General features: G+C 39.5%; 1 protein-coding gene across 3 annotated transcripts in view; it reads right to left on the bottom strand.

Moving 5' to 3' along the window:
* Window positions 1–23,182, bottom strand: part of LOC127411809 (phosphatase and actin regulator 2-like) — a 55,104-nt gene extending 31,922 nt beyond the window's left edge. Inside the window, exon 1 of one of the 3 annotated variants that reach the window (XM_051647603.1) lies at window positions 22,776–23,182. In XM_051647603.1, coding sequence (XP_051503563.1) covers window positions 22,776–22,914 — 139 coding nt within the window. In that variant the 5' untranslated portion in view covers window positions 22,915–23,182. Of the gene's footprint in view, window positions 1–14,917; window positions 14,946–22,775 lie in introns of those variants that run through there. The other 2 variants (XM_051647607.1, XM_051647606.1) reach the window with 2 other exon arrangements.
* Between the last annotated feature and the right edge of the window lie 258 nt (window positions 23,183–23,440).

Raw genomic sequence — 23,440 nt, 5'->3', positions numbered from 1 at the left:
TGCAGAAGAAGCCAAAAGCCCTGCAAATTTTGGGCCAATGCTCCTCCCAACCCCCTCTTCCACAGCAGAAGTGGTGGGTGGGATTCAGAGCAGGAAGGCTTATGAAAAAAAAAGCCTACTCGAGAGATGTTAGCTATTGTTTTGTGCGCAGCAAAGTCGAATGTTCTCATCAAGTGTGAGCTCTCCACCCTTCCTCTCTTCCTGAAGGTCCTCCTTGCTATCATAACACTTTTCTGAATCAGACCAGAGCACCACAGCCCTGAATACAACAAGCTGAAGTAATTTGTAATGCGTTCAAATTTCAGTACTGACAGATTTTATTGTTTGAATCAAATTGTCAGTTTAAAAGGTTCATGGACACAAATTACTCTTGATTTAAAGGGGTCATGAAATGGAGAATCAAAATTTCCTTGATATTTAGACATATAAGAGGTAACTGTGCTATAAAAACATACTGTTATTTTTAGAACTTAAACTTCCTCCCCAGTCTAAAAAGTAATTTATAGTAACCACCCTGCTGAAACATCTAGTTTTGAAATCTGTGTGTTCATGACATCATGAGACATTGCTCATTTACATTTATTCATCTTAGTGCTCACGCCAACTGGTGCTCATTTCGTAAACAGAGAGAAAGCAGGACAGAGAAGTCTAGTGTTGCATGGCTGGCTATTAACTATTCTTGAACACCAAAGGGGACCCATCTGAACTATTTTGAATTATTTTTGTATATAAACATGCACTAGACAGATGTCTTTGGTCGTTGTCATGCATCTCCATTTTTAAAAGACACTGTGTCCAGTTACAGCTCTGTAAAGGAGACCCCATTCCATTTCATTCAGCTGCTCTTGCAACCAATAACTGGAGAGCTACTGACTGAACCCTTGAGCATAATGTACTCTAAGGCACGACACTTGTTTGCGGCTACTTTCCAGCATTCATGTAATATACTGTATTTCCGCGCATACAAGAAGAGTCCTCGCAACATACGATTGCAGCTGTGTCTAGTTAACATTCCTGTCTTGATGAGATATTGTAAAAAAAAATGTTTGAGTGGGTCCATCCAGATGTAGTAAGTACCACATATTTATATATATATATAAAATCAAATCAAATCACTTTTATTGTCACACAACCATATACACAAGTGCAATAGTGTGTGAAATTCTGGGGTGCAGTTCCAAGCAACATAGTAGTCGTGACAGTGATGAGACAATTTACAATAAACATCAGATTTACAACACAGTTTAAAATCTAATATACACATAATTACACACAACACAATATACAAATAATAACATACAATGTACAGTATACAATACACACAATATAGAATACACATTATACAATAAAAAAAAGTATATATAGTATATATAGAATGTACAGTAGGTTGTATTGTACTGTATTGACATTCAGGCTGTCGGTTGATAGTAAGTTGTTAAGAGAGAATATAATATAATAATAATATAATTTATGACAGTCCGGTGTGAGATATAAGAGTAATAAAGTGCAGTGCTGATGTATTTGATCGTGGGAGATCAAGAGTTCAAAAGTCTGATTGCTTGGGGGAAGAAGCTGTCATGAAGTCGGCTGGTGTGGGTCCTGATGCTGCGATACCACCTGCCTGATGGTAGCAGTGAGAATAGCCCATGGCTCGGGTGGCTGGAGTCTCCGATGATCCTCCGAGCTTTTTTCACATACCGCCTGGTATATATGTCCTGGAGGGAGGGAAGCTCACCTCCGATGATGTGTCTGGCAGTTCGCACCACCCTTTGCAGTGCTTTGCGGTTGTGGGCGGTGCTATTGCTGTACCAGGCAGTGATGCAGCCAGTCAGGATGCTCTCTACAGTGTAGGTGTAGAACCGTGTGAGGATGTGGCGGTTCATACCAAACTTCCTCAGCCATCTCAGGAAGAAGAGGCACTGATGAGCCTTCTTCACAACGGCTTCAGTGTGGATGGACCATGTTAGTTCCTCAGTGATGTGGACACCCAGGACTTGAAGCTGCTGACTCTCTCCACTGGTGCTCCATTGATGGTGATGGGACTGTGTTCTCTATCTCTTCTCCTAAAGTCCACCACAAGCTCCTTTGTCTTACTGATGTTGAGGGAGAGGTTGTGCTCCTGATACCAGTGTGTCAGAGTGTGCACCTCCTCTCTGTAGGCTGTTTCATCACTGTCAGTGATCAGACCTACCACCGTCGTATCATCAGCAAACTTGATGGCATTGGAGCTGTGTGTTGCCACACAGTCATGTGTGTACAGGGAATACAGGAGTGGGCTGAGAACACAGCCCTGCGGGGCTCCAGTGTTGAGGGTCAGTGATGAGGAGATGATGCTGCCTATTCTAACCACCTGGCGTCTGCTTGACAGGAAGTCCAGGATCCAGCTGCACAACAAGCTATTTAAGCCCAGAGCCCGGAGTTTCTCATCAAGCTTGGAGGGCACTATGGTGTTGAATGCTGAGCTGTAGTCTACAAACAGCATTCTCACATAAGTGTTCTTTTTTTCCAGGTGGGAGAGAGCAGTGTGTATTGTAGATGCAATGGCATCATCAGTGGAGCGGTTGTTGTTGTAAGCAAACTGCAATGGGTCAAGTGAGAGAGGCAGCACAGAGCAGATGTAATCTCTGATTAGTTTCTCAAAGCATTTGCTGATGATGGGGGTCAGAGCACCAGGACGCCAGTCATTTGAGCAAGTTATTTTGGATTGCTTTGGAACAGGCACAATGGTGGACGTTTTAAAGCATGTGGGGACTACAGAGGGAAAGGTTGAAAATGTCTGTAAAAACACCAGCCAGTTGGTTCGCGCACGCTCTGATGACGCGGCCCGGAATGCCGTCTGGACCCATGGCTTTGCGGATGTTCACCCGTCGGAAGGATCGGGTTACATCCGCTACAGAGACGGAGAGTGAACTAACCTCTGTAGCTTCGGCCGCGAGAGCTCTCTCCGCGAGGGCAGTATTATTTCCCTCAAAACGAGCATAAAAAGTATTTAGCTCATCCGGGAGAGAGGCAGCGGTGTTCGCGGTGTAGTTTTTATTCCCTTTAAAGTCCGTGATGATGTTAATTCCCTGCCACATGCTTCTAGAGTTGGTGGTGTTAAACTGTCCTTCAATCTTGTTCCTGTACTGACGTTTTGCTGATCTTTTTGGAGGGCATAACTGGCCTGTTTATGCTCCTCCACATTCCCGGAATTAATTCGCTATTAATCCAAGGTTTCTGATTCGGATAGATCCGTATTGTTCTGGTCGGAACGACGTCCTCTACACACTTTCTGATGAAACACGTTACGCTATCAGCGTAAAGCTCGATGTCGTCATCAGAGGCGGACCGGAACATCTCCCAGTCCGCGTGATCAAAACAGTCTTGTAGCATAGAGTCTGATTGGTCCGACCAACATTGGATCGTTCTGAGGGTGGGTGCTTCCTGTTTCAGTTTCTGCCCGCTTACTCTGATGAGAACGCCAGCTCTGTTTCCCCTTTTCCTCCTGCATTTCTGCGGCCGGGCAGCCCAGACAAAGGGCTCCGCTGGCGTGTTTGTAAACAGCGGGTCGGCATTGAGGAATTTGAAGTCCGGTTTGCGGTGTATAATTGCTGAACCAATGTCCAAAAGTGTTTGTCTGTCGTAGACAATAAGGCAGACAACATTCAGTACAAAAAACATAAGAACTGTAAACAAAACAAACAAAACACTACAGTGTTGTGACGGAGCTCGCAACGCAGCAGCCATATTCAGCGCCATCTTGAGTCTATATATATATATATATATATATATATATATATATATATATATATATATATATATATATATATATATATATATATACTTATAATGGTTTGCTTTTCAGCAGTCACTTTTTACACACTTGTCTTCGTAGGTCTGTCTCTATGCTTCTCGCTGGTGTGGTTCCTCCTTATATCGCTCTCCCCAGTGCTTACTGCAACCAGAAACAGGTGTTAGACATTATAGCGCTCAGGTGTGTGCACCCTTACCGCTTTCTCTCTCTCCTCATATGAACACTCGACCACGCCCCCGCTGCCACAAGATGTTATCGAGGAATTTGCGAACTTTAAGTCACAAGCTAGGCATTTGCCATACTTTTTCATTAAGACATGATTCCATGAAACTCAAAAACTTTGGCCAACCTACTTTTGCCTATTTACAGCCTTCTATCTTCTAAACTAACTTAAACCACCCATACAAAATGTGCACTGAACTACGGTAAGCCGAAAGGGACATATAGTGGATTTTTTTTTTTAAATCACTGTGACAAATCTCTTGCTATTTTGAAGGAGAAAGCATGGGCCAGGTGAACAGTCCATGTTAATCTTTATTTTTCCACTTTTCAGCTTAACACAAAGCAGTTTGCTTTTCAGCACAACGTGAATACCCAGTTGCGCACTTGTTTGGGTTTGCCGTGAGGCCTGCTCATCTCAATGACCTCAGGACAGCCCTCAGATGCTGCAGGTGCCGCTGCCAATCATTACTGTAAATAGTGATATCATCCAGATAGGCAGCGTCGTAAGCAGCGTGCGGTCTGAGGATTCGGTCCATGAGCCGCTGAAATGAAGCCGGGGCCTGAATAACCAGAACGGAAGCGTCACGAATTGGTGTAATCCAAACGGTGTGGAAAATGCTGTCTTTCCAAGGGACAAGAGGATCTGCCAATATCCCTTCGTTAAATCCAGTGTCGAATTAAAAGCGAGTCGCACCTAACCGATCGAGCAGTTCATCAATCCGAGGCATTGAGTACGCATCAAATTAAGACACTGCATCGACCTTTCTATAATCCACACAGAACCAGACCGAGCCGTCACTCTTCAGAACCAGCACCAACGGGATGTCCCAGGCACTGTGGGATTCTTCTACTACCCCATATCTAGCATGGCCTTTAATTCTTCACGAACCACTTCTTTTTTGTGCTCGGGTAATCGGTAGGGATGACTGCTTACCGATACCCCTGGGGTCGTTTCGATATGGTGCTCTATGAGATTCGTACGACCAGGAAGAGGCGAGAACACATCGGAGAATTCTCCTTGCAACCTGGCAACCTTCGTGACTTGTGATGGTGAGAGGTGGTCTCCACAATTGACCAGGGTGACTCAATCGGTGGCTTTTAAGTTCATCTCCAGTCTGAGCTCCTCCCTCTCCCGAACCACCATCGCCAAAGTCACGGGGACCGCCTCTCTCCACAGTTTTAGGAGATTTAGGTGGTAAATCTGGCATGCTCTGCCTCTATCTGTTCATTTAATCTCATAATTGATTTCCCCGACTCGCCGTGTGACCTCAAAGGATCCTTGCCACTTGGCGAGTAATTTAGAGCTCGATGTGGGGAGTAATACAAGAACTTTATCTCTAGGTGTAAATTCCCATTGCCAAGTTCCCCTATTATACAGCCGGCTTTGACGTTCTTATCCTGGAGCAAATTTTCCTGTGTTAATTGCCCCAGTGTGTGGAGTTTTGCTCTCACGTCAAGAACGTATTGAATTTTGTTTTTGCTGTTTGAAGGTCCCTCCTCCCAATTTTCCCACTGGACGTCGAGTACGCCGCACAGTTGACACCCGTACAATAATTCAAATGGGGGGAACCCTGTAGAGCAGGGGTCAGGAACCTATGGCTCAAGAGCCACAAGTGGCTCTTTGTTACTCACCATTCACCAACACATGATCGTTTAAAACTTTCTACAGATAATTTTCTTGCAGAAAGTGTGGGTGCGATGGCAAAGCTTGAAGTCAGTGACACTGTTTTGATTTCCTTTCTTCCGAATTTGTCATACAGCCTACTCCTGGTGAATAAAGTTTTAATTGAACGCCTGCCAAATGCAGATTTTCATGCGGAGTATTTTGCCGATGTACCAGCCACTGTGGAAGGCGACCTGTAAGACTTCTCGGAATGATATTGTGACGAGGAGGAGGGCGGGGCCAGGCTATGACTACGCACGCCCGGCCCCCAATCGGGCTAATCAGCTGAGGAGAGGGATAAATGCAGTCGGATGCAGCAGTTTGGGAGAGAGAGAGCCACACGCAGTGTGTGTGTATTTATGTTTGTGTCTTTTTGTTTAAGTTCTTATTAAAATATTACTTTGACTGTTCAGATGGTTCCCACCTCCTCCTTTCCCATTTTTAACCATTACAGATATATTACATGAATTTAGACACAAAGACACGTGTTTGACGAAATGTGATTATATTTTGAAGAACAGACAAAAGAAAAGCCGCCGATGTGCATCTGATTTGATATGTATGCGAAGTGAGCTCTGCTATTCACGAGTTCAATGAAAGCGCTTCTCCAAGACACGCACATACAGTACATATAGTTCTGGGCCTCGTTTCCCAGTAACTGTTGATCTTAGCTGTTAAGAATATTTTCTACGAGCAATTTTATGAATGTTTGTTATTTTTTATGTGCACCCAGGGTGAAAAAATAGCACCCGCCACACTCCAAATGCGACGAGGCTCAATCCAGTTCGCAAGCTCCTCGTTCAAATGCAGGTATTTCATGCGCGAGTAATTTTGCTCATCTATCCGCAACAGGTGGGTGATCTGTAAGACTTCCTTGAGTGACACATGAAAAGAAATGCTGTTAGTCAAAAATACACATGCTTGAAGAAACACGCTTTATTATATTTTTAAGAACAGACAAAAGAAAAGCCGTCAATGCCCGTGTCTGATTCGCTGTTTGTTCAGAGGCATGCATCGGGACCCGGTCTCGTGGAGCAAGCACATGTAAAGAGTTATCACTCCTTTTTCTCTGTCGCATTCGACTGAAAACTGTTTGCAAGAATAATGTAGTCTATGAGAATGCTGCAAATGATCTCCGATTATCTCGTGAGGTGCTGTGAGTTTAGTTTGTTTTATTTCCATGGAGCAGTTGCTCTTACACATTGTGAATGCAACTCTGTAGGTTCAGTAATATATACAGGAATCTTTGTATTAAAGAAACAAAGACGAAAGTGATTAAATCTTAAAGTAATACAAGTCACCTTGAACCTGAAATTGAGTTCTGTTTTATTACCTTTAGGCAGCATTAACTGTATTACCAAAACGCAATACAAACACATTCAATAACAACACATTTGGCAGCATTTTGTGAGAACACAAGGGAATTTATTAGGCTTATTTATTATGATGATTATTATAATTATCTTTACAATTATAATTGTCTTTAGTTCTTAATTTGTAGGCTATTTGTAATTTTCCACTTGTTGTCGTTGTCGGATGCTTGCGTGATGGCAAATGGGGCCATTGGAGATGGTAAATGTTTGGATTTGGGGAGATGGTTATATATAAGATTTTTTTACCATTTAGTTATTTTAATTGTTTTTCCATTTTGTTTAAAGTGCAATTTGAATTTAGAAATGTCTTTTGTTTAAGTTTTTCGTGTTTCAATAAATGTATTTAAATTTTAAAGCAAAATCAATAAAAGCAAAAATATTCACTGACCCTTGGCGGGGGGATTGACCATATAATCGGATATCGCGATATTTTAAAGGCGATTATCATTAAAATATTTTTACATATTGCCCAGCCCGAAAGGGAAGTTACATTTTCATGAACAATGAAAGTAATTTTATGGAGACCGGCAAAAATACGTGTACTCAGTTCCATATTGCAACATATTACCTATTCATTTTTGCATATTTGTTTGGTTTTGAGTAGTCTATGGGCAATATAATCATTTTATTTTATTGAAAAACGTTGTTTTTGAAAATAGTAAATTATTCATTTGTGCTATGGCCCTTTCGAAAAAATGCATCAACCAAAAAAAAATAAAAAATTGGCTCCTTTGTGAAAAAAGGTCCCTGACCCCTGCCGTAGAGGCTTGCGGGACCTCTCGTACTGCAAATAATAGGGGCTCGAGCCACTTGTCCCAATTTCGAGCATTTTCGTGCACAAACTTAGGAATCATATTCTTTAGTGTCTGATTAAATCGTTTGACCAAGCGTCCATTTGGGGGTGATATATGCTGGTCAGAATCGATTTAATCCCCAGTAATTCGTACAGTTCGCGTAGTGTACGTGACATAAATGTAGTGCCATGATCAATGAGGATTTCTTTCGGAATCCCCACTCGGGAGATTATTCTGAAGAGTGCCTCTGCAACACTTCATGCTGAGATGTTGCGCAGAGGCACTGCTTCCGGATATCGCGTTGTGTAGTCCACCAGAACAAACACAAAGCGATGCCCGCATGCCGTCCACTCTAATGGCCCAACGAGGTCTGTGCCAATTCTTTCGAACGGGGACCTCGATCAATGGAAGGGGGCGCAATGGCGCTCTTGGTATGACCAGCAGATTCACCAGCTGACATTCACGGCATGCAGCACACCACCTGCGAACATCCCCGTGAATGCCTGGCCAATAGAAACAGACCGTTAGACGGTTCAGTGACTTTTCCTGCCCTTAGTGACCCACCATCAGATTATAATGAGCCATCTGGAATAAAATTTCCCAACGGCTCCGCGGTATAACATTTGGGTTGTATCCTCCTTTGTCTGAGCGTCCTGCGACACTCAATATAGCCAGTCCTTGATAACTGAATAATACGGATATGCGAGTGCAATATCTGGCTGGAGGTGTTGACCATCAATCACTTTCACTTGGTCAAAGGCATGCCTAAGGGTCTCATCTCGCATCTGCTCCAGAGGGAAATCCCCAGCAGGGAATCCTCTAAGGGCTGGGGAAGCCGAGACTTCCTTCTCCCTTACGTCCTCCTGATGTGGAGCTGACGTAGAAGGCCCTGGCACCGCCTCCCCAGCCAGCGAATCACACACACACACTGATACGCTTTGTTGCAGGACCCATCCACACACATTCCCCTTAATAAAGTAGTAAATGCCAGCCAATTCATTCCCAAGATTAGCGGATGGGAGAGGCGGGAATTAACCGAAGCCTCGATACTGTTTTTGGCCCTGAAATTGAATAGTGACCGTCACCACAGGGTAATTTTGAATATCCCCGTGCACACACCTTACCTTCACCCGTCGGCTTGTATCCAAAGCCTCAGATTGAACCAAGCTTTGGTGAATGGAGGTTGGTTTACAACCTGAATCCACCAAGTCTTGATATGTACCCCTTAATACTCTCAGGTATCCAGTAAGTTTCTGCTCGATCAGGGGTGGCCTGTGGTGCGTCGGGGACCCGGACCAATGTCTCCACCTCTATCGTGGGGCATCGGTCCTGGAAATGCCCAGGTTCCCTGCAGCTCCAGCAGACTGGCCCAGATTTTACACCCACTCACCATCCTGTGGCAGAGAGCAGAGAGGGTTAGGGAAAACTGGCGGGTTGAATGGCCCACAGGACCGGGTAACCGGTTTTGGGGTAGGAATTCCCTGTTTCCAGGGAATAGGAACAGGGTGAAGGGAAGGAGAGGGGGAGGGATGAGAGAGAGAGGGAGAGCAAGAGAGAGAGAGAGAGAGAGAAGAAGAGGGCTCGCTGGCCCCCGAATACACCGCCAAATGGTCCTCAGCCAGCTGGATTGCCTCCTTCAGTGATGCCGGGCGATGACACTGGACCCACTCCGCCGTCCATTTCAGTAGCCTGCTGGCGAACTGTTCCAGTACCACAAAATCGATAACAGCTCCGGCGTTGCGATCCTCTGCCAGCACCCACCTTCGACAGGCATCACAGAGCTGTTGGGCAAAGGCAAACGGGTGACCGAATTCACTGAACAGCAGGGTGCAGAAGTGTTGCTGGTGTTATTTCGGATTGTGGCCAACCCACTGCAAGATGGCCCGCTTTAGGTCCGCATACTCCAGGATACTTGCGACCTGCAGTTGTTGGGCAGCAAGCTGTGCTTCGCCGGACAGCAAGGGCAGCAATCGGGCTGCCAATGGGTGTTGGGCCAGCCCCATGCTTCAGCCACCCGCTCAAAGAGCTCGATGAAGTCTTCAGGTTCATCTTGCGGCTCCATTTTCGCGAGCGTGATGTGGGGCATGGCCATGGCTGCGGCCGGTGTCACTGATGGAGTACTACCATATTTTGTTATTCAGTCTTTTTTTACTATAAATTTCCACTTTCACTTTCACAGTGGCAATGAAAGTGGATATTATAGTAAAAAAAGGATTGAAATATTGATCTCACCCAAAGTGATTGCATAGCTTCAGAAGACATATTAAACCACTGTAGTCGTATGGATAACGTTTATGCTGCCTTTACAGATTTTTGGAGCTTCAAATGTTTGGCCATCATTCACTTATATTGAAAGGATATACAGAGCTGAAACACTCTTCTAAAAATCTTTGTTTGTGTTCTGCAGAAGAAAGAAAGTCATACACATCAGGGATGGCATGAAAGTGAGTAAATTATGAGAGAATTTATATTTTTAGGTGAACTATCCATTTTAAGGAAATTAATCGCAGAACTGTATATAATTAACATTTTCCATTTGTTCTGGATGAAATGTACTTTGTACATGTACATTACTGAAACAAATTATGGTCAGGTCAAACTAACTGTATAGATATATTTATTTTTAGCACACTAACCTTGGAATGATAAACTGTGTGGATTAAAATATATCCTGGAAAACTATTCAAGACAGCTACAGTTGTATGCATGTAAGATATCTGAGTCATGGCATTCTATAATGAGTTCCTGACATGCATTAATTATGGACTGAAGCCCAAGTTTAAAAACAGAAGGGGCGTATAGTGAGTCACCAAAGCACAACAGCCTCCTCATGCTCTGACAGTATTTTGGAGAACGCTGCCATCTATTGACCACAGCTATCCACTCTAAATGCAAATTGGTTTCAACTTGTGGTTGAGAATTATGAATGGCATCTGCATATGATTGCACCTTTTGCTTTGGAGCACAACATATGTTTTATATATATATATATATATATATATATATATATATATATATATATATATATATATATATATATATATATATATATAATTTATATGGGTTTGGGGCATGAATCACCCCCCCAAAATAAGTAAATCTGTCCGATCATGCAAAGTGAATTCCCTTGTTGGCACGATTGTTTTGAGAACATTTGAGAACCTTAATCTGAATTCCAGTGTAGTCAGATATCCCAAGAGACAGAAGCCTGGACTTACTGTAGAGAGAAAAATCCATCCATTCACATTAGAGTGCAGCTTAAGTGCATATGGGAAGACAGTAATGGCAGACAGCTAATGGCAAAACGGATCTCTTTGCAACCTATCAAAACAAACACAAACCTTGAATGCTTATACAGTACAATTCCTTTGTATTAGTCTTTATTATGCTGCTCATCAGAGAATGAGCTAGCCCTAACTCCATCCCTCATACTGTTCACTGGACATTGGCTTTAGTATGTTGTAATCCATGCTCATAGCAGTGATTTGAGACAATGTTAATTAAAATGATCACTTCATTCAATATCTTTGGAGTCCACCCACAATCCTCTAAATGGGTGTAAGGACCGAAACTTTCCGCTGAACGTAATTACAGCATCACTGGAAAAGACATATGTAGGAAGAGCTCATAAATTATTAACTGCCAATCTCAGCAGAAAATAGCAGCTAATTATTGTTTAAGTGATGCCATTTAGTTCTTTCCTCTGTTCAGATGATTTATTTATTAACTCTAAGCCCAGAGAAAAATTCTTACATGTCAGCAAACAGGATTCCTCACCCCATCACGGTATGCAAATATCTAGACCAGTGGTTCTCAATTGGTTTGGCTACAGCACCCAGGTTTTACATCAAGTAACCTATAGTAACACAGTACCAAAGTTGTTTATAATGCAAAAGTAACAGAAATGTCCTTAAAATCAAACATTAAGATTTACCTACAGTACAATGAACTGCACTGACTCAACAATATGCAAAGTTATTAACATGACAGCCTGAATAGGAAAATCGACAATTTTGTAAATGCATAAACAGCAGCAGAACTGTGATTTACAGCCTTTGATGTCAGCAACTAAAGATAAGGAAAGTATTTTATCCTCCTTTTTAAAAGATGATAAGCCTTTTTAAATGGCTATCCTAACAATGGATGGTTAAATACATACAGTAGTTGCATTTTATTATTTGCATTCAGGATCAGAACAGACCTGTAACCCATTTTTGGTTTGCGACCCACCAGTTGGGAACCACTGATCCAGACCACAGAAACCAGCTTGAATGGTTTAAAAGCTTGCCTAAATGAGCTGCGATCTAAAGATAACTCATGCATGTTTTTTTCGATATGAGGAGTGATACATCAGCAGTTTTCTTAAAGGGAAAGTTCACCCAAAAATTTAAATTCAAGCATCATTTATTCACCCTGATGTTGTTCCAAACCCTTATTGCTTTCTTTCTTCCATGAAATACAAAAGATATTAGGCAGTATGTTCACCATTAACTTCCATTGCATCCTTTTTCCATACAATGCAAGTAAATGGTGACTGAGGCTAATATACTCAGTCATATGAGTTTGGAACAACTCAAGGATGAGTAAATGATGACAGAATTTTCATTTTAAGGTGTACAATCCCTTTAACCAAGTTTTGAGCATCAATTAGTCATAGTTATACTACAGATATGACATGCAAAGACCAAAAGATCCATCCTTTTCTCAGAGATGCAGTGCTGGAAATGTTCTTATGGGATTGACAGGTCTCTGGAAACTGTTGGGCCTTTTACACAATGATGGAGCACAACAAGGTATGGCAAACCTTGTCGATCAATAATTGACATCCTGCCTGTTTTTGTTTTTCCTAATTTGGAAATCTGGGACATTTAATAATAGTATATTGGAGGGGGATGTGAAGAGCATTACATTTTACTAAGCAGGGAAACGGATGATGCTGTTGGTCCAGAGGAAACATACACAGACTAGACCCAACATTGGGTGGACCAACAATGATCTCTGGCAGAGGGGAGACTAATGGCACATTCATAAGAAGTACCAGGTCACTAAACATCAGAAAACACTCTTTATGATCAGTAAATGCTCTGCACTAAAGAAAGAGTATACACAAAGCTCTTAATGGGCTTTAATGGCATTCCATCGAGTTTAACATATAATTTCTTGTAGGATTTATATGACAGGGCATCGGTCAACTTTTGAAACTTTTTTCTGATGGTTTAGAGTTGAGCGTTCTGATTCATGTCCACTTTAAAAAGAAAATACAAAACATGGTATTAATAGTACAGATGCATTTTCATTGCCTTTGTAAAATCAACATAAATATTTAAAATGTGGGTGCATAATGAAGCACAACATACATATTGAATATAAAATGAAATAATCTTCAAAACTACTAATGGTATCACCACCTGCAGAAGAGTAACTCATTACAATTACACTATATTTTGCTATTGTTGGGTTCCATATGGAGTGCATGTAAGAGAACACATACTTAAAGGGATAGTTCACCCAAAAATGAAAATTCTCTCATCATTTAGTCACCCTTATGCCATCCCAGATGTGTAAGACTTTCTTTCTTCTGCTGAACACAAACAAAGATTTTTAGAAGAATGTTCCAGCTCTGTAGGTCTATACAATGCAAGTGAATGGTGGCCAGAACTTTGAAGCTACGACAAGCATATAAAGGCAGCATAAAAGTTATCCATACGACTCCATATCTTTAGAAGTGATATGATAGGTGTGGGTGAGAAACAGACAAATATTTAAGTTATTTTTTACTATAAATTATCCTCTCTGCCCAGTAGGTGGCGATAAGCACAAGGAATGTGAATTGCATAAAAAAAAAAAAAAACATGATAAGAAGAATGTGAAAGTGTAGATTTACAGTAAAAAAGGACTTAAATATTGATCATATCACTTCTGAAGACATGGATTTAACCACTGGAGTCATTTGGATTACTTTTATGCTGCCTTTATGTGCTTATTGATATTTTTCTAAAAATCTTTTGTTTGTATTCTGCAAGAAAGTCATGGCATTAGGGTGAGTAAATGATGAGAGAATTTTAATTTTGGGGTAAACTATTCCTTTACATTTTTGCACAAATCCTTGCACAGATGATGAATGCTCTTTTATTTTAGCAACAGGTTATACCACATTTTCTGCACATTTCAACTGAACCCCATGACAAAATTAGTCATATCATGAGCAACCTTGTATGTAAATGCATGTATGTAAATTTTTTCGGCTGTGTAAAATCCCAAAACCTGAAAGAGTTTGCAAACCACTCCCAAACAAATAAGAATTTGCTTTGCAAAATATCCAGAGGGAGGTTCCCCTCTGTAGTGTGTGTCAAAATCATTATCACAGAGAAATTACATATGTTTGCGCACACACACATACACATACAACTTTGGACTGCATTTCAGACAGAAAACACATATCAGTGTGGTTAGATTTTAATTGTCAACAGAAAAACTGCTCTATTTTGGTACACCTGACACCTGGGATAAATAAGGGTAATAATGCAGTTCAAGTCAGATTTTCACTTTGCTATTATAACAAGAGTCACAAGCAGACTGACCAGTAATGATTTATGTCTCAATTTCTGTCTAATTCACACGTTTCCTCTCCACTGTCTAAAATATCAATAAAAAGGCAGAATGATAGACAGAACTTAATAGCTGCATTGCCATATTACTATGACACATAAAAAGCATTGCAAATCCATTTGAACACATCATATTTCATGGACCAAATATAGCCTGTCTGTTTATTCAATGAATAAACATCACGCAAGCCGGATTCCCAGAACGTAAGCCGATAATAAAAACATCAATACAATCTGAGGCATGTTAAAAAGTGTACAAGTCACAAGAGTGTATCTGTCAACAGATCATTAATATCACTGTAGCAAATATCACCAAATCAAAACATTGTGTTTAGTGTAAATATGAACACATATTAAAATACAGCATTAGAAACTTTCTTAACTCGTTTAAGCCAAGTATGTACACACACACAAGCTTTCACACAGATGCACGTATAGGGTCAAAGAGTTAAATGAGCACTTACAGGCATGTTCCATGACTTGAAGGCTAAACTGCTAAAACAACTGCTCCAATGAGATGTTCCACAATTTCCTTTTCTCACCCTTTCTCCTCACACCCTCTCACTTTTCTCTCTTCTTCACTCTCTTTCTCTCTCTCTCTCTCTCTCTCTCTCTCTCTCCCTATCTCTCTCTCTCGTTAGCCCTTCCTGTGGTGCTCTCGCAGTCTTCTCCTCTGCAGTGGTGCATAGCAGGAAGAGCAGAAAAGGCTGTATGATGACAAACAGCCATTACCTCCATTAAAGTGAGCTGACTGATGCAGACTGAGCCCATCAAGTGGAACCTCCCAGTCCACTGGGGCTTTCAGCTATCGCCTTTGGCTACAGGGTATGTGGTTGGGGAGGAGTGAGTTGTTGTATGAGACAGCTCTGTAATATTCATTAAATTACTGCTGTCCAGCTGAATAGAAGTCTCTACCCCTTATCGTGAGTGTTAAGTTGTTTACGCTGACCATGATCCTGGAGAAACATTCCTATCAACCAACCAGATTACAGTTAGGCTTAGGGCTGAAGTTGGGTCTTAAGAAGTATTCTTATGAACCGGTCATTTCCCTCTGATTTTAGGGGTCGGTTATAGTTAGCTTTAGGTTTAGGGTTAGGATTATACTGCCATGCAAAGGCAAACTGCAGTAATTACACATTTTGTCAAAACTGAGTAATGACCAGGGGGCCTGGGTAACTTAGCGAGTAAAGACGCTGACTACCACCCCTGGAGTCACGAGTTTGAATCCAGGGCGTGCTGAGTGACTCCAGCAAGGTCTCCTAGGCAACCAAATTGGCCTGGTTGCTAGGGAGGGAAGAGTTACATGGGGTAATCTCCTCGTGGTCACTATAATGTGGTTCTCACTCTCGGTGGGACGTGTGATGAGTTGTGCGTGGATGCCGTGGAGAATAGCATAAAGCCTCCACACGTGCTATGTTTCCACGATAACGCACTCAACAAGCCATGTGATAAAGATGCACGAATTGACAGTCTCAGACACGGAGGCAACTGAGATTCATCCTCCGCCACCCGGATTGAGGTGAGTCACTACGCCACAACGAGGACTTAGAGCACATTGGGAATTGGGTATTCCTAATTAGGGAGAAAAGGGGAGAAAAAATATAATATAATATAAAATATAATTTCACAAAAACAAAGTTAGGAAGCTATTTTTGTACACTAAACTCATGTTAACATGTAGTCATGCAGATATACTTCCATGCCCTAAGTATAGACTGTAAGTACATGTACCTTACTGTAAACCATTTCAGCTTGTTTACTTGACCTTATGCCATAAATTATGTCAACAGAGTTTAACTTGTATTAAACCTGGAAGTACACCTTAAAAAACTTGCACTCAGTTTTTTTCTTCTTCTAAAAAAAAAAAAAAACAAGTTTTACTTCTAAATAAACAAATAATATTTTTGTTGACTCCAGTCATATCAGTAACCTTATAAAAGCTGTTTTATTTTCATGGAGAGGGTACCCTCGTGGAGGCAGCCATGTTAGGATCACATGACCAGCCGAATACTACTGACTTAATCTCAGTAACTGGCCTGTTGTTTGACACATTCACTCATGGATTAAATTAATAATGGCTCACTATGAATAGTGAATTTCTACAATGGCATTGGTAACTGCAAATTTTTGCATTTGAACAATGCTTCATCCACACCCCTAGATGTCAGTGTAAGATCAGATAGGTTTAAAAATAGTATAATCATATGACATCATACTATAATTCATGCCACATCAATCATTAATCACAACCAACTTTTATCTCTTCTCTTCCCTGTACTACCGGCCAACATAAAAAACTGCCGTTAATGCTAAATAATTAGCCTTGTATTCAAACCAGGGCAGCACTAAACAGATTACAAGAGCAGTTGAGTACTTGACAACCAGTAGGTATCCTGAACTAAAAAAAAAAAAAGAAAACAGAAGCACACAAATAGTGGTTGTTAAACAGTTGAGATTTCTATGATGAATAACAAATTCAGACATTCTGCTTGTTGAAATTGCCACATGCTGTGACTAAATGTTTGGTCCACAGCTTAGAGTTCTAAGTAGCAGTTAATGCTGCTAATCTCAACTAAGAATTAAAGGCATCAATGATCATTTTGTATATTTTGTTTAAAAGCAAAAGTGGTGTCAAAGTCCAATGATCATTTCCTATAGAGATTTATTAGTGCTCCTGGTGTTGTTGAAACATCTTTTTCTGTTTCTTTTATTTTTATTTTTTTATTATTATTGCAGTTCCAAGATCATAGCAACATCCTGAAATAGTCCAGTGTGCTTCTGGAATATTATGATGGTAGACTGTGACATTTTAACCAAGGCAGGTTACTTTTTGTTATTTAGGTTAACCAGTGCTGAGAGAAAGGTACACTGTGTGATGGAAACATAGAATGGAAAAGTCACCCAGTCACTAAAACATCACTGTCACTGATTTACACCCTACAAAAACAGCAAATAACAACAACTGTCAGGTTCCATCACTGCACAAGCCAGTGAAGGGAAGAGCACATGCCACATAATGACATTTTTTTCCGTAGCATATACAGAAACTGAGAATACTAAGAGATATTGCCCTACTGGTGGTTGAGCTAATGGGATATATTGTTCCTTGGCTTCAAATGCTCATAAAGTGGCAAACAAACATGCTTTCGTTAAAACATAGAATAAATGCAGATGCCATCCTCTCAGCTCTAAAAATACAACTGAGCATAGCAATTACAGATGAAAGGCATGAAGGCCCATATTCACATGTGCACTTTGTATGTCTGCCGAGAACGCCAAGAACGCCCACATCGTCTGGCGCATAGAGCTGCTCCACAGTTTCACCTACGATGATGAAGAAGGAGAATGGCATGGTGAGAAGGAGAATGGCATGGTGAGAAAAAGAGTGAGAGAGCCTTGCAAAAGTGCAAAAGGACCTAAGCCAGGAAAGGACTACATAAAGCTCAACAGTGATCCATTATGCAAAGTTAACAAGCCCCTTTCAGTGATTTCAATGACCATGTTATATGAACATAATTTATTTAAGCCTTTAAAAAAAAAAAAAAAAAAAAAAATATATATATATATATATATATATATATATATATATATATATATATATATATATAGGTTTACATGCTGCACAGGTATTGGAATATTCTTTAGCCAACATGATCACACAGGAAATTGAAAAGCAGCTTCTGAATATTTATGTACCCCGAAATCGACCACATTCTGCTAAATTACTGGCAAGCGCCATCCATCAAACATTTCTGCATCAATTCAAACATGTTTACCATTCCCTGTGGTGCTGCTGATAGTGTGTTGCACAAACAATCGCAAAGACGCTAGTTCTATTCCCATGGAAACCAGGAATTTATCACAAGTAAGCTATTTAGACGTTGCTTTTTCTCTCTAAAATAAAATTTTTACTCCACCACCAGTTAGGTTTATGGTTGGGATTTGGTTAGGGAGTACTGTTTATAAAATATGCATTCTACTGTTGTCTGTATTACATCATTTACAACTAAAAATATAAGTCGCTTTTAGTGCCACCATGTGGACATTTCATCTCAACAAAACTTCCTGCTATGGCCACTGGGCACAGTGGTTGAAATTTCAGTAAGCAAAGCAATTTTAGCAGCAGAACCTTCAACCTCTTGTTGACGACTATGGCTGCCATAATTCTCCCATTACTCTTGTCTGTAAAGTGCTTTAAGTGTGTTCAGCGCTATATACTGTAAATGTAAGGAATAGAGATGGTTTGTTGGTATTCCAGACTGGCCAAGCTGGCATTACGAGACCAGCTAACCACCTTTGTTTTTGTTTTTTTTTGTTTCTTTTCTTCAGTAGGTCATTTCAAGTAAACTCAAGACATGAACATTCTTTTCCTGCTATTCTCTTATGGACATACTGAAGATCCTTGCTCAGGCCATGCTGCCTTTTTTGTATTTAACATGGTATTTATCCAGCTCATTAATTCTGATTCATGTCCTTGACAACAGAACAAGAACACTTTGAATTGAAAAATGTAGACGATGAGGTGTTTGTATATTGATTTATGTAGCTATGTTTTATGTACTTTCATTGTTTTGGAAAAAAACATCTTCTTGCACGTCTCATAGCACTCATTATTACTTTCATATAAATGCAGATATCAATGTACGGTGGATATTCAGAATAACATGTTTACAATACATAGAATTCCGTATAATACAGGTAAATGTTGTCTTATTGTTTTATTCTGTTACAAAAGCTGTCTTATAAGATTTCTAGAAACCGGAATATTGGCTTAATCAGGTTAACTATATTTATATAACACATAAATACATTTTCATGTGCATTTAAACATGGTCAATGTTTTTGTTCCCACACTGTAAACCCTAATAAGTTAGCAGAACTCCAAAAAATTCAGGCAATCAGTTACTTAAAAATTTTAAGTAAATAAACTCCCAATTTTAAGTTAATAGATCTTTCAGATTTGTATTTTGTGCTGCACATGCATGTTAATTGCTCTTAACTTGAAATATTGAATGAGCTAACTCATACATTTTGATGGCACTTAACTTTTAATATAACTCTTTGGCTGCACTTAAAATTGCTATGTAAGCTTAACTTTAATATTTCAGGCAGAGGGAACCTACCTTGCTAGTACTGATGAGCATAGCAATTGTTCAACAAGTAAAGCAATTTACTGTGGAACACTCTTAAAATGTACCTGTCCTCAAACTAAGCTCAAGCTCCACTATTCACCATAATGGTAACCCTCAAAACTTTAACATAAAAGCTGCATGCAAAACATGTTTGGAAATAGAGATCCCCTGCCCATTTTTAGTTAAATTTAAGTTACTGTAAATTTAAAGAGAAAAGATCATTAAACTCAAAACAATAAAACAATTCAATTTACTTAAAAGGTGTCGGTTTCGTGAACTCAAAAGAAAGAGAACATTCTAAATAATCATAAAGGTTCATTTATTTGAACTAATTTGTATGATTGAATTTTTCCCTACTCCAAACAATTAATTATTCTGAGCATTATGGTTTACAGTGCATTAAAAGCAACTGTGGTAAAAGTTGGCTCCTCAATCCTATTTGCACAAAAAAAAATTAACCAAAAAAGTCCCCTGTGTTGACCTTCTACCATGATAGACTATTCAAATACTGAAAGAAATAAGCTTTTAAGAGTGTAAAGAAGAGAAAGGGGTTCTTAAGGAGTTCTGTCTCCAGCGTATTGTTTGAAAAGGGCAGTTTCTCCCAGCACTCCATCTCTGTGTCATTAAATGACTAATTGTGTGCAGAGAGGGATGGCACACATCCTCAAACCAGCATAAATGCAGGCAAAGCCTACAAATTAAGCCAAACAAACTGAGAGCGAGGAGGTTTTTTCTCAGTGTCTTCTCAACCTGTCTTGGAAAAGCACAGCGTGAAAGATAAAGTACCAGTTGCTTTGAATGCAAATCAACATTGAATGCATGTTTAAATGTGTACCTTTCTCTACATGCTTCTCAAAACACAATGACTTGATCTTTGCAAAGACTGCACAGAAATGCATAGATCATGAAGTGATGGCTGGCTGCTAGAGGATGTAGTGTTCACTCTTAAGTAGCATTAAGTGGTTGCAGGAACACAAATCTGCCCAGCAGTATAACAAGACAATATTAATTATTGATGTGACACTTTGAGAAGAAAAACAATCATGTGGTTTCAGTGTCTTAAAACATTTCAGCATAGGATTATGGTTCAGAGAAATACTGACAAGGACTGATGCCTTACATTACATTGGAAAAGCTTATTGCACACACCTCCTTGTGGACACACAGTAAAAATGCAACGCACAAAAGTGTACAGAATTCTAGCACAGGAGTCTGCCATAAAGCACAACAGAAAAAAACAAAAACAAAACAATTGTGGAATTTGTAAGGCCAATGTGTGAAATCAAATCATGAAATAAGTCACTCTTTACAGACCGATAATATGATGTGGTTTAACTGAATTCATCTGGCATATAAAACTGATTTCTAAAAGGTTATTTAATTTGCTTTAAGTATTTTCTTTGAAAAGATGGAGACCACATACAGGGTGCACTGCACAAAAAGTAAAATCGACATGCGTTGATAGAACTGGAGAGTTGAAGTGTGGTTAAATGAATGGCAAGCTGTCAGGAAGTGGTTTCAAACTGCCATTTCTATAGATATCTTACTCAGTTACAACATGATAATGATGCACCTGATCTCATACAAAGAGACAGTATTTTCTGCATAAAGTATAACAGAAACAGTATCATTAACAGCTTGATTACAAGTTTAAGATTGTGCTCAGAAGACTATTTTAAAATAGACGTCCATGTCAAAGCTTTTGTTATTTCACAATACTGTATATTATATGACTCCATTCAAATTCAAGCATTTCCACATTCCTGTCACTTTCACGTACTGGAACTCCAAGAATGTTACAATTCTAACGACCACATCAGGACAGAAATCCATTACCAATTTGCAGCCATTTATACCAAATAACTACACCACTCAAACAAATTTTTTGCACTAGAGTCAATGGCCATCTAAATTATCAGTATAAAACTCAATACCATTTCAAACTTTTCAATGTATTAACATTTTCCATATGAGAGCACCTCTCATTTTGGCATATTTGCAGATGACTTTGTTTAAAGAATGTGTCAGACAACTGGGTTGAACCATAGGTTTAAAGGTTACAGGACAATGTGGGTGATAACATTTAAACCAGAATTTCTCTGAATGTGGTAACTTATCACAGTCGATCTAGAAATTGTCATTTCTCTCCTGTATAGTAGGACGTACTGTAACATGAATACTTAAAAAGGCACAGACAACAAAGACTTTTCACAAATTGTAGCCTAGTAAATACAGTGTATGACCAATATTTACAGATTTTATTTGTATGTCTTGGTAAAGGCCCTAAAAATATAAAGGACACAGAACATAGGGTGAAGAGTAGGAGCGTAAAATATGGAGGAATCAAAAGACATCAGTTATGTCTTGGATCAAGAAAAACAATCAAAAGAAACATATAATGAGAGTATGTTAAAATTGACAATAAGTTTGATCATTCATGCCATTTATAGTGGGCCTAGGTTAAGTCTTTATTACTGGACAAAAAACAGCTACTCTTAACCAAAAATTGAAGTGACATCATACCTAAACTTATTTCTAGCAGCTGCACTACATATTTGGTTTTAATATCACTTGTATTTTAAATATTTTGACCTATAATATCCAAACAAGTTTAGGACATCAAGAAAGATTACTCACTAGTCAGAATCTTTTCAAAGAATTGTAGTATTTTATCTTTTGCTGCTGGAAAGCCAACAGCCCGCATGAATGGTTTGTCAATATCCTGTTTGGGTTTAGTTGTTTGTTTGGACACTACATTGTATTTTAGGCCAACCGGATGTAATTTTTGCATACCGTTTCAAATATGGACATTTCAAAATTTCAAATATGCATTTTTCAAGCTTCAGTCAAAGAGACACTTCAGTATGTTTGTCATTTGGGATGCACATCACACCTAATGCTTGCACAATAAAGACCAAACAATACAATTAATAGACAAATGTAAATAATAACATTAACAACAATAATTGTAAAAAAAACAAAACAAAAAAAAAAAAACAATAAAGTTAAAAAAAACTTATCAATTGGCTTTTAAAATATCCCATCTGAAAACAAGTGTAAATATTAGAAGTTAACCAAACATCAGTGAGAAGGGCATCACTTCAAAAACAAAATCTCATCAGCATTTACTCCCAGCAAGTTTAATGCCAAATGAACATAACTGTAAAAACAAAATGAAACATCGTCATACCTGAACAGGCTGAGCGGAGTCTGGTCAATATTCTGGATTTGAATCCAGATGTGTCACTTTGAGAACGAACTCTAAACACAGGAAACACCTGTGGAAATGCCCTTAGATATCGAAAACTGTCTTCTTCCTCCGTCATCATCTGCTTTGTGTGTATTCTTGCAAGAAAAAAGTAAATTCGCTTCAGTGTCCTGTAAACTGGTTTCAGTACTGTTTGAAGAGTTCTACCCGTCAACAGGTAAATAAGGAACTCTGTTAACCTGTTTAAAAGAATTCAACTAAAAATACAACAACAACAAGTCGACTGCGTGTCTTTCCTTTGCAAATAATCCTTTGCAATTAAATCAGTGAATGCAGGAAAACGGAAACACCTCCATCAAAAAGATAATCATCTACAGCTAATTTTATCCAGAGGAAGAACGATGTCACTAAGACTTTTACAGCTGCACTTCTGAAACATCCCTGTGGGTGGCGTTACGAGACAGAAATATTATGAGTTATAAACGTCTCATAAAATTCTCTCAGACATTTAGTTAAACATGAAATGTTTGTTTGTTTGTTTTTTTACACATGTGTAAATGTATAAGAAATGTTTTAGTGATAGTTAGTAGTAGTAGTAGTAGTAGTAGTAGTTTTCTACTGCCTTTATGTGCTTTTTAGAGTTTCAA

Source organism: Myxocyprinus asiaticus, chromosome 21 (genome assembly GCF_019703515.2).
Source record: "Myxocyprinus asiaticus isolate MX2 ecotype Aquarium Trade chromosome 21, UBuf_Myxa_2, whole genome shotgun sequence".
NCBI classification, from domain to species: Eukaryota; Metazoa; Chordata; class Actinopteri; order Cypriniformes; family Catostomidae; genus Myxocyprinus; species Myxocyprinus asiaticus.
This window is presented reverse-complemented; position numbering and strand designations above follow the sequence as displayed.